This window comes from Phacochoerus africanus, chromosome 3, assembly GCF_016906955.1.
Source record: "Phacochoerus africanus isolate WHEZ1 chromosome 3, ROS_Pafr_v1, whole genome shotgun sequence".
Classification (NCBI taxonomy): Eukaryota; Metazoa; Chordata; class Mammalia; order Artiodactyla; family Suidae; genus Phacochoerus; species Phacochoerus africanus.
The window spans coordinates 63,842,331-63,855,138 of record NC_062546.1 but is presented as its reverse complement, the minus strand read 5'-3'; the positions used below and the strand labels follow the sequence as shown (position 1 = coordinate 63,855,138).

Genomic DNA, 12,808 nt, shown 5'->3' with positions numbered 1-12,808 from the left:
CATCCAGGTTCCTTGGAAACACCTAGATGTCATGTTCCTCATTGTAATGCTCACATTCTAATCTCTAAGTAGAAAGAGTTTCTCCCATTTCTTTTCCTCATGGTCTCCTCTGTTTAATTTCACCTCCTCTCTAAAACCTTCCTTACAATCCCTCACAACTCTTACTTATCACATTGTATCATCATTGTAAACTGTCTTTGAAGCAAGAGTTTGTTTCCTTGAATACTGTTGGTACTGCAAGCATTTTTTTTGAATTAATAAATTACTTAAGGTGGATAAGAGTAGGAATTTTACAAAAACTGTTTTTTATTCTTTGTCAGTCAAATTATTAGACAACATTGGCTTTAAAATGGATTTTTTTTTAAAGCAGCAGTTCTGGCATGCATATGAAAGAAGTATGGAAAAATGAAAGAGAAAAGTGGTCATCAAAAGAACCTGTGATTCCACCAATATTTGAGAAGGCTGATTCACTGACTGTTGATTTACTACACGTGAATGATGACAGAAGCTTAAGTGACAGAGATCAGGATGATAGCAGGTAAATTTTACAAATTCTTTATTTCTAGGTGAAAAAAAGATTAGCATTGACTACTTTTTTTTAGGAATAGAACAGCATAATATAATATGCGTGCTCAATTATTTCACTTGAACACTGCTGAATGGCTAAGATGAGGATGAGTGCCTTTGCCTGGAAGTAGTTTCAGTGGCCCCATGGAAGCTACACTGTAGTGAATATGAGTAAACAACTCCTTAGAGAATATTGACTGGGAAAAGGGGTAGAGAACCTTATGATAACTGAAGAGGAATGTGGAGTTCAAGGGAGTTTTCTTTCTTTTCTTATGTTAAGATGGGTATTTTCGGAGTATTTTTGTATGTTGGAAATGATCTGGTAGAGGACGTTTGCATTTGCAACATGAGAAAGCTTATTGATTGTATTCCATTGCCTTTAAAATAGTATGGTGAACTAACTGTACACAATCCTTCTGTTCATGTAGTTTAATGCTAAGGATTTGGTCACTGGATGTGAAGTGTAATATACTTAAATAATTGAATATGCAGATGATTACTTAGAAATTGTACTATCATATGTATGTATTGAAATTATATAATCATAAATATGCAAACATCTAGGCCATACTGAATAGGATTTAATCATTCCTTGAGGATTCTAGATATTACAGGGTCTTTGCATCACTGATTTTGTGAGGTACTCTAAAACATCAGACTATGTTAACTTCATAATTGTTTGGATTCTAGGAAATAAGGGAAGATTTTGTTTAGATACAACAGACAAGTAAACTGTGTAACAAGTCTATTGCAGATTACTACTTTTGGATGATAAAGTTCTAAATGACATAAGCCATGCTTCCTGTGCCAAAACTGTCTTTGGACAGATATTGTTTGCTCAATAAAGATACATAGTAAATGCATGAATAAACAGCTGAATGGGTGAATTAATGCCTGCTGATGAACTTCTTTTGAAAATGCTAATCTTCATTGAAAGTAGATCTCTAGGAGTTCCTGTCATGGTGCAGTGTTTAACAAACCCAACTGGGAGCCGTGAGGTTGCAGGTTCGATCCCTGGCTTCACTCAGTGGGTTAAGGATCTGGCATTGCTGTGAGCTGTGATGTAAGTCACAGATGCAGCTCAGATCCTATGTTGCTATGGCTCTGGCATAGGCCGGAGGCTACAGCTCTGATTAGACCCCTAGCCTGGCAACCTCCATATGCTGTGGGTGTGGCCCTAGAAAAGACAAAAAGAAAAAAAAATTAAAAAAGATCTCTAATATTGCCTAGGTCTAAAGTCTTTTTTATTTTTAAAAACATGAGCAAGGTTCAGAAATCATTTGTAATTATAGCTAGACATGGCATAATAATATAGATTAATTTGCTATCCTATGACTTTAAAACACTTAAAAATAAATATTACTGTCTCAGCCTTCTCTAAAACACAAGTGTTGAAGGTTTCCTGGGTTTGAAATCTGGGTCTGTTACTAAAGAGCTATCCAGGCTTGGGCAAGATGCTTAGCCTCTCCGTGCCTCATTTTCTCTCTTGTGTAAAGTACCTATTGTATTACCTATCTCCCAGAATTGTTGTGAGGATTAAAATGCCTTTTAGACCCATAAGGTGCTTATAACAATGCATAGTAGTTGCTTCGTTGGTCCTTAAAAAATGAATACCATAATTTTTAAAAGGGTTTCTTTCAGAAAGTCTTAAGCGGTATTTTCCAAATAGGTTAGCTTTTATTACAACAAAATAATAGCTAGCTTTCATTTAAAATGACAACAAAAACCCCTGATATACACCTTCCTAGCACATAATGCAAGTAATGTTATTAATGTTTTTCTCTTGTCAGCTTGATCTAACATTAATGCTTTTGTTAATATTATTATTGGTCTATTGGCTTTGCCCTTAAATGTTACTCTTTCTATTTATTGTTCAATCCCTTTTGTAGAATCATTATTGCCAATGCAATGATTTTATATAAAAAATGAGTTTAGGTATTCTTTGTATTTTAAGTATTTAATATTTGCCTGAAAAGAGTGTTTTTTGTTTTTTTTTTTTTCAGGCCTATGAAGAGAACACCTAATGAAGAGAACAAGGTAAAAAATGTAAAAAATTAATTATAAAAAATAGTATCCTGTAGTAAAAGGTAGTTTATAAAAGGTATAGTAGAGGGAGTTGCTGTGTGGTGCAGTGTGTTAAGGATCCAGTGTTGTGGCATAGGATGTAGCTGAGGCTCAGATGTGACACCTGGCCCAGAACCTTCCACATGCTATGCATGCAGCCACAAAAAAAAAAAGAAAAGAAAAAGAAAAAAGAAAAAGGAAAAGTAGAGAGGAGTTCATTTGCAGCCCAGCAGGTTAAGGACTCAGCATTTTCACAGCTACAGCTCTGGTTGCTGTGGTGGAATGGGTTTGATCCCTGGCCAGGAATTTCCACATGCTGTGGGAAGGATTGAAAAAAAAAAAAAAAAAAAAGAAAATCTGCTTTGTTGCAGAGAGTTCCTGTTGTAGCTCAGTGCTGTCCTTGTGAGGATGCAGGTTCAATCACTGGCCCCACTCAGTGGGTGAAAGATCCAACATTTCCACAAGGTGCAGCATATGTTGCAGATGTGACTCAGATCCCTGTTGCCCTGGCTGTGGCATAGGCCTGTAGCTGCCACTCTCATTTGACTCCTAGCCCGGGTATATCCATACACTATGGCGTGGCTGGAAAAACAAACAAAAGTTTAGAAACATTATTAATAAAGTTATCCTTTCCATAAAAGTTTTTTTAAAGAAGTATCTATGTTTTTGCTTTCATAAAATATGGATATTTATCATCTCTGTACACCTATTTTTTTATAAATATTTGGGAGACATTGTGAAAGATTATTATTTATTTGTAGGTCAAAGAGCAAATTAATTCTATGGATGACTTTGATGACTTAACTCAGTTACCTGAAACAGCTTCCAAGAATTGTGAGTTGCTTTCCTCTAAATCTATGAATGCTATGTTGCTAATTGAACAACTTGGCGCGGAGTGTAAAGGTAGGCCTGTTGTATACATAGAAAGCCTTTTTGTGTATAGTGTAGTAATACATACACAGCTTGTCTAGTACTGTACATGGACTACAGGTATATTATTGTGCTGTCCGTCTCAGAAAAATGATTTGTAGTAATACATAATGTTATTATATGCTCTCAGGCAAAGGGCTGTGATAATTCCCACTCACTGCGATTTTGTGATTCTACTTTTCCCCTGTGCCTTCACCCAAGGTCCGGTTATCATTTCCCTCCTAGAATACGGAAGTACATAACTTCCATCATTTCCCTCCTAGAATATTTGGGTAACCTGAGAACTTTTTTCCTTGCCACTCCATCTCCTGAAACCATAATTATTATGTATTTGGAAAATGTTGGCCTTATCATGGTACCCCCTTGCTTAAAATCCAGTTGCTGCTTCTCTTTGCTGTCTGGTTAAAGCCACAGTCCTTTAACTTTATCTTGTGCCCATTTTATAGCCTTCTTTCCCCATGAATTTTAGAATCAGTTTGTCAGTTTCTTTAAGAATAATCTGATCATCTACTGGAAATTAGTTTTGGATTATGTTGAATTGACAGATATATTTGGGGGAGAATTGACTTCTTAATAACAGTGTTGAATTTTCAACCCTTAAACAATTGTTTTTCTCCATTTATAGAGACCTTTCTTCCTTGATTTTCTCAGGAATATTTTGTCATTTTTAGTGTATGGATTTTTCCATCTTTTATGAAAGTAACTGGATTTGTTTTTTCTCGGTGCAGTTGTAGTATATTTTAAATTTTAATTTCTGAGTGTTTATTCTGATTATAGAATTAGAGTTGGTTTCTGTGATTCAATTCTGAGTCCTCCAACTTTACCAAACTCATGTATTATTAGTCCTAGTGGATTTTTGTAGATTCTCTCAGATTTTCTAAATAAGCAAAGGTTGTCAGGGTTTTTCATTCTTAAACTACTATCTGACTAAAGAGAGTTCATATTTAAGACTTGCAGCCAGCACGTTCTCTGTCCATCTAATCAGCTCTGCCATTGAGCCATGAGCACATAACCACAGACAACAGGTAAATTAATGGACATGGCTGCAGTTCAGAACTTTATTTACCAAAGCAAGCAGCCTGGCCCAGAAGGTGGAATTAACTGACTCCTATTATGTAGCCATGTTGCCTGCTGGTTAGCAGACAGTTTTACTTCTTCATTTCCCCTCCAATGCTTTCTGTTTCTTTATTTTTATCCATTGCACTGGCTGGAAACTCTAATATTGTGCTGAATAGGAGTAGAAGCAGCTCTTCCTGTTTGTTCCTTAACTCCTGGGAAGATCATTCAGTTCTTCTTCATTACAATATGATATCAACTGTGGGATAATGATAGCTCTTTATCACATAGAAGTTCCCTTGTATTCCTAGGTTGCTGGAGGTTTTTTATCAGGAAAAGAGGTTGAGTTTTGTCAAGTGCCTTTTTCATCTACTGTTATGGTCCCAGGATGTTTCTTTTTCAGTTGGTTCATGTGGTGATTAACATTAATAGATTTTCAAATGTTAAAAACAACCCTACATTCTTGGGACACATCCCATTGGTCATGATGAATTATCCTTTTAATGTTGTTTTCAAGATTAATTTGTTTTTTTGTTTTGTTTTGTTTTGTTTTGTTTTGTTGGTCTTTTTGAGTGCTTCACCCATGGCATATGGAAGTTCCCAGGCTAGGGGTTTCAAAGCAGAGCTCCAGTGCAGGCCTGCTGCCACAGCACAGCAATGTGATATCTGGCTGGCTTCCACAACCTTTGTCTCAGCTTCCAGCAACGGTGGATCCTTAACCCACTGAGCAAGACCAGGGATCAAACCCACCATCCTCAGGGACATTTTGTCTCAGTCTTAACCCACTGAACCACAATGAGCATTCCTGCTTATTTTTAATTTAGACTTTTTACCTCCATTTTCATGACATAGTTTTCTTTCTTCCAAGACCCTGTCTGGTCTGGTTTCAGGATAATACTAATTTTATAGAATGCATTGGAACATATTTCTCATCTTCATTTTTTGAAGAGAGTTTATGTGGCATCAATATTTTTTTCTTTTCCTTTTCCTTTTTTTTTTTTTCTTTCTTTCTTTTACATATGGAAGTTCCCAGGCTCAGGGCAATGCTGGGTCCTTAACCCACTGAGTGAGGCCAGGGTCAAACCTGCATCCTCATGGATACTAGTTAAATTTGTTACCACTGAACCACAACAGGAAATCCTGGAATTGTTATTTCTTACTCAAATGTATGTTAGAATTCATCAGTGTAGCTATTTGGACCTGGAATTTTCTTTGTGGAAAGGAGTTTAACTAGGACTTTCATTTGTGTTTTAGATTCAGGGCTCTTTAGCTTATTTTTTTCTTTCTTCCATCCTTCCTCCCTCCTTCGCTCCTTCCTTCCTATCTTCTCTCTCTCTCTTTCTCTTTCTTTCTTTTCTTTCTTTTTTTCTTTCTTCTTTTTTCTTTCTTCTCTTTCTTTCTTTTTTCTTTCTTTCTTTCTTTCTTCTTCTTTCTTCTTTCTTTCTCTTTCTTCTTTCTTCTTTCATGTCTCTCTCTCTTTTTTCCTTCCTTCTTCTTCTTCCTTCTCCTTCCTTCCTTCCTTCCTTCGTTCTCCTTTTAAGGCGCCACCCAGGGCTTATGGAAGTTCCCAGGCCAAGGGTCTGAATCAGAGCCACAGATACCAGCCTTTGCCACAGCCATATCAACACTGGATCTGAGCCACATCTGCAGCGTCCACTGCAGCTGACAGCAGTTCCAGATCCTTAACCCACTGAACAAGGCCAGCCATAAAACCTGCATCATTATGGATACTATTCAGTTTCTGACCCACTGAGCAACAATGGCGACTCCTATTTGTTCTTTCTTGATTGAGTATTGGTAATTTCTCTTTCAAGCAAGTTACTCATGTCATCCGAGTTTTCAATTTTATTTACATAATGTTTATAATATTACCCTGCCTTTCCATTGATATTTGTAGAATCTGTAGCAATATCATGTTAGCCATTTTGGAAATTGATAATTTGTTGCATTCTCTCACCTTTTTTTTTTCCTCACCAGCCCGGCTAGATGTTTCTCACTTTTATTCATCCCCTGAAAACATTTGGTTTCATCGATATTTACACATTGTCTTATTTGTTTTCTTTCTCATTGAGTTTTGTCTTTGATGTTTATTGTTTCCTTTTCTTCTGCCTGCTTGGGTTTACTTTGCTTTTTTTTTCTAGTTTGCATGGTGGAGCCCAAGGTCATTGATTTGAGAGTTTTCTTCCTTGGTAATATAGATATGCAGTACTATAAAATTTTAGTGTAAGTAGCAGCATTTCATAAATTGTAGTGTGATATGTTTTCATTTTTGTTCAGTCTAAAATACTTTGCAATTCCTGTTTTATTGCCTCTTTGACTCGAGGGTTATTCAGAGTGTGTTATTTAGTTCTGAATATTTGAGTGTTTTCCAGAGATAGGTTTGTTCTTGATTTACAATTTGATTGCTTGGTAGTCAGAGAACATACTTAGTATGACTTTGATCCTTTTGACTTACTCCTTTTGTTACGATTTATTTTATGGCCCAGAATAGAGTCCTTTTTGGGAAGTGTTCCATGGCTACTTGTAAAGAATATTGATGTTCAAGTTCTAATATCTCCATGCCGATTTTCTGCCTGTCTTTTCTATCACTTACTTGAGTGAGGGGTAATGAAATCTCAGACTATGATCACAAATTGTCTGTTTCTCTTTGCACTTCTCTCAATTTTTGCTTCTCATGGTTTTTTTAAAATGATTTTTCATGTATTTTTCATCCATTAATTCACTTTTTGGCCATGCCTGTGGCATAAGGAAGTTCCCCAGGCCAGGGATAAAACCCACATCACAGCAGCAAACCTGAGACACTGCAGTGACAATCCCAGATCCTTAACCCACTGTGCCACCAGGGAACTCCCTCTCCTCTCATGTTCTTTTTTTTTTTTTTTTTTTTTTTAATGGGAAGGAAGGGAAATTTATTTTTTTTAATTATTTTTTTATTTTATTTTTATTTTTTTGTCTTTTGCCATTTCTTGGTCCGCTCCTGCGGCATATGGAGGTTCCCAGGCTAGGGTCAAATCGGAGCTGTAGCCACCGGCCTACACCAGAGCCACAGCAAAGCGGGATCCGAGCCGCGTCTGTGAACCTACCACCACAGCTCACGGCAACGCCAGATCCTTAACCCACTGAGCAAGGGCAGGGGACCCGAACCCACAACCTCATGGTTCTCTAGTCGGATTCGTTAACCACTGCGCCACGATGGGAACTCTTCCTCTCATGTTCTGACCTAAGATCTCCATCTGCTTTGCTTTCACCAAACTCTCAGCATCATCCCTTCAACTTAGTGGGGCTGGTGGCCTCCACTTAAGTTCCTTCTCCCTGTGTCATTGACCTGAATATTCTCTCAAGGCAGTGAGCTGGGATGTTTTTGGGGCTAAGCTCATGTGTTTTTCAGGGATCATTGTCCTTCATTGCCTGAAGCCCTGTGTGTCTTGAATATCATTTTTAGTGTATTCCGTTTGTTTTGCTTTTGCTTATTTCAGGTAGGAGGGGGTAATTGGTTACCTGTTCCTCTGTTCCTCTGTCTTGGCTAGAATCAGATTGCAGGAGCATGTGGGCATGTGCTGCAGACTGTCTGCGGTGTTCTTCTTCCTCCTTTTCTCCGTGCTTCCTGTTCAGCCTTCTTTTCTCAGTGTAGCCATCCCTTCCTTCGGAAATCTTCCCTGACCCAGTCTACTCAGATTTTGTGATGTGAGCCTAGAACTCTCTTGTCTTATAGTACCTATCTGAGTTTTATCATTATGTGTCTTTCTCTTCTGCTAGACTTTAAGGTAACAAGAGCCAGTGGTATCTTCTGTTTTATCTGCTGAGCTTAATATCATGCCTTCCACATTGTAGATACTCAATATGTATTTGTTCAAGGTACAGATGTGTGAATGTTACAAAGTACATGGTCCTTTATCTACAAAAATAATTCTTATATTTTATTTCCCTCTTTCTTTTCTTCTCTGAATGCAGATTCTGTTAGCGTATTGAAAAATCAGGATTCAGTTCTTTCAGATGACAGTTTACTAGAATTAAAAAAAGCCACTAGAACTCCTTACAGGAAAAATTAAAAAATGAAAAGTAAGATCATTGGGTTACGAAAGGAGCTATCAGAAGCAAAAGAAGTGAAATCACAGTTAGAACACCAAATACTGGAGTGGCAACAAGAGTTCTACAGTTTGAGGTACCAAGCATCTTGGTTTTAATATTTGAAGACATATTTGAACTATTTTTATTTACTTTCATGAAGCATACATCAAAGCAAAGTTTTATAATTGCTAACTTACCTTCCAGGATTTATATGGGTGAAAACATCATTAGTATTGTGGAATATGGAATTCTTAGAAATAATACAGCAAGTTCTTAACAGTGAAAACTTGTAACAATTTAATGTACTTTTTCTAAATCATCATTTTCATGACCATACTGAAGTCCACCTTATGAAAACCTCATTGCTTATTTAACTGATTGAATTTTGGTTGTTTTTCATTTTTCTATTATACTTAGTGCTCCAAAAGAACATCTTCTATAAATTCATGTCTTCATTTCTGATTATTTATTTGAATAAATTCTTTAATTTTGTATTTTTTGGTTAAAGTATAAGAATTTTTTAAATCTTCGATGCATATTTCTTTCGGTTCGTTATTTGTTCTTTTTTTCAGTTGCACTTAGAGCATATGAAACTTCTTAGGTCAGAGATCAAACTGACAATGCCACAGAGACAATCCTTACTCTTAACACATGGTGCCACAGCAGAAACTCCTCGATCCATATTTCTCAGTTTTTCTCAAGGAAGATTGCTTTATGTCTTGCTTTACATTCCCACACACAGACATATGAAATGGCCATTTTTTCTAAAGACAAATTTTTTTAAATACTTCTGCAATTTTCTTATGTGTGGATGGAAAAAAAATAAAATTGAAAGTGATTATGGATTAATCTATTCAACATCATTCTTACACAGATAAAGTTAAAGGATCTATGCTGAAAGCACATATTATTCTTTATTTTTAAATGAATTAATGGGAATCCCATCTTGTTCCAAAAAGAGTTTAAAATGATTTATTAAGTAGATCATAATCAACAAGATAAGTTGAAAGGTTTTCAAAAGAAAAAACGTAAAAAGTGTAGGGCAGGGAGTTCCTGCTGTGGCACAGCAGGTCATGGATCTGGCATTGTCTCTGTAGTGCGACGGTTTGATCCCTGGTCTGGTGCAGTAGTTAAGGGTCTTGTGTTGCCCTAGCTGTGACATAGGTCATAGCTGCAGGTCAGACTTGATCCCTGGTCCAGGAACTTCCATATGCTACAGGTATGGCCCCCCCAAAATGGGAAAAAAGTGTAAGGCAATAGATCTTAGACTCCCTAGCCTGGTTTGGGATTATAGTAATGTGCAGAGAGATGTTCTGTAAAAGATATCTACAGAGGTTATCTTGCACTATAAATCATTTAGGGGTACCTGTGATAGTTCATGAAGGTTCAATTTCATTTCGAGTTTGCTTGTAAACTTGTTTCTGAATAACACCATCTCTTTTTAATTAGGAACTAAATTGGCTGTCCTAATGGAACAGGAATTAGGACTATGTGGAGAAAAGGCCAGTTTTCAACTCTAATTTTACTGAATAGCTTCAAAATTTCTTTCCCACACTGTTCATTAGTTGCTATTGGTTAAAACTTACTAAGAAGCAGAACTTTTTTTCATTGCTATGTTTCAAGTGTTTCTATTTCTATGAAGAGACTGAAGTGATGAATTAAAATATAAGACCTGGAAAGGAAAAAAAAAAAAGGAGAACATAGACATTTCATTAGTATACTATGAAGAACCAGATCATAAAATGAACCTTTTATTTCCTAACAAAACAAATTTTAAGATAAGCATATTTAACTACAGATGCACCTTAAAACAAGAAGAGGAGAAAAGAAGAAATGTTTATAAATTATACAAAAAAACTAGGAAGGAGTTAAGAAGAAGAAAAGAGAGATATGATAAAGAAGCTGAAATAAAACAGCAACTTGAACTGACTGTCCAAGCACTGGACATGGAATTGAGGGCGGTGAGAAATAATCTGAACCAGGTAAATTAATTTTTGGTGCAAATTTCACATTTTGAACTCTGTTTCATCCACATTATTTATCATATCCCTTTGATATAATATATGTTATTCAAGTTTAAAACAAAAGTTATCCTAAATATGAACTATGACACAGCTTAAATGATCATTTCTTGCAATTCTTGGCTTCTAGTAGATGCTTTGTATATGTTTTATGAATGGAGGAATGGAAGGTAAATTGAGCTGAATCATTAACATAATAATTGGCATTTTTGGTCCATTCAACAATGTAATAATCTTTTTTTTTTTTCCTTTTTTGGTTGCCCTGCAGCATGTGGAGTTTGCAGGCAGATCCAAGCCACCACAGTTGCAGGTAACAAACCTACATCCTAGCACTGGAGAGACACTGCCAATCCCTTTGAGCCTGAGTGGGAACTCCAAGTAACATTCTTGATTCAAATCCCTGTGTGCTTTTTGTTTTTTTGTTTGTTTGTTCTGCTTTGTTGGGGCTGCCCCTACCACATTCCTGGGCCAGGAACTGAACTCACACCATAGCAGTGACCCTAGCCATTTCATGTCTATTACTATTTAAAACATTTTAAAGAGGAATTAAAGTTATTGCAGCAGCAAATAATCTCACGATTTTCTAAGAAGCGCTCTATAAATTTTACCTGATTTACCATTAGTGTATTCACCATTAGTGAAGCTTAAGGCTTCCTTTGTGTTTATATTTATACTACAGAAGTAGGTAGTTGTAGTATAGTGTAGAGGACTCATAGTAGAAACAGAAGACCTGGGGAAAATCCTTCAGCTTGCTTATATGTGTAAGTTCTTCATTCCAGAGTTGCCATAGTGAGTTAATTGGTGTTTATAGAAGTTCTTAGTATAGTGACTAGATTTGTCAGTTATCAGTGGATATAACTCCTGTTACTGTAAAAATATTAGGAAAGTGGAATATTTATGAAACATTCTCTGGAAAAAAGTGTTTGGGAAATTCAGTCTGTTCAAACTATGTACAGAGATAACGCTCTTCCTGTGGGGTGGCTGTATAGCTGAGATACCAGATGGAATTCTTCAATGTAGTCAGATGTATTCATCTTTTCTTTTAAGCCTTTGGGTTTCTTGTAATTCAGAGAAAGGCCTTTCTAATTCTGAGCTTTTTAAAAATGCTTTTGTGGTTTCTTTTTTTTCTATTGGATTCATTGTCTTCAGTTATTTTTTTTTTTAATTTGGGAAGATTCCTGCTTGTGTAAATTCTGAGGGATGTATCTAACTTTCATTTTTTCCTGTTGGATATCCATTTACTGCAATCTTCTCATGGTATAAATATAGTCTAGTCTTTCAGAGGAAATCAGGTGTCAATTTGAGTATTAGCTAAAAGTCTCCTTTGTTTTACCAGGGTGATGAGAGTCAAGAAAAAGCAAAAGAACTGTTGTCTAAAAACCACATGTCACAGAATGAAATTGCCATGTTAAAACACGAAATAGAGGCAGTGGAAAATCATAACCAGGAAATGGAAAAGAAATATTTTATGGACATGAAAATTGTAAAAAAGAAGTATGCTGAAGTTCGAAAGACAATAAAACTTAATGAGGAAACATTAACAAAAATAATCTTGGAACGCAATGAACTGACAGCTGAGAATGCAATGCTGAAGTCTGAACTGGAGAATGAAAGACAAAATAAAGAAAGACTGGAAAGGCAAGTTGAATCATACCGCTCTAGATTGGCTGCCACCCATGATCAAGTGCAAAGTCAGATCAAAAAGAGACCTGGAACTTGCCTTCCAGAGAGGAAGAGATAAGTGCTTATCCTTACAAGATGAAATAAATTTGGATGTGTCTAACCTGAAAGATAATGAGATGCATTCCCAGCAACTGTCTAAGTCTGAAGGAAAATTCAGTGGCCTAGAAACCGAGCTCCATCACAGGAGAGATGCTCTCAGAGAAAAGTCTTTGGTGTTTGAAACTGTACCTGTACAGAGAGACCTAAGTCAAGCACAGTGTCAGAAGGAAATTGATCACATGCCTCCAAGTGAACAAGGCAAAGTGAAGAAGTACTGGACACAGGAATCCTTGAAGGGGGGATTATCCAACTAGAGAGTGAAAACCTCTTGCTGCGACGCAGCTGGATGACTTGCAAAACAAAAAAGACAGCCAGCAGAA

The 12,808-nt window shown here is 36.5% G+C and overlaps 1 protein-coding gene across 1 annotated transcript in view; it reads left to right on the top strand.

Moving 5' to 3' along the window:
- Positions 1 to 12,808, top strand: part of LOC125121911 (ankyrin repeat domain-containing protein 26-like) — a 382,269-nt gene that overhangs the window by 248,270 nt on the left and 121,191 nt on the right. The window contains 10 exon segments of the mRNA XM_047770216.1: positions 368 to 538; positions 2,571 to 2,604; positions 3,393 to 3,534; positions 8,569 to 8,779; positions 10,484 to 10,667; positions 10,975 to 11,016; positions 12,043 to 12,402; positions 12,404 to 12,731; positions 12,734 to 12,763; positions 12,766 to 12,802. Of these exon segments, the coding sequence (XP_047626172.1) occupies positions 368 to 538; positions 2,571 to 2,604; positions 3,393 to 3,534; positions 8,569 to 8,779; positions 10,484 to 10,667; positions 10,975 to 11,016; positions 12,043 to 12,402; positions 12,404 to 12,731; positions 12,734 to 12,763; positions 12,766 to 12,802 (1,539 nt within the window).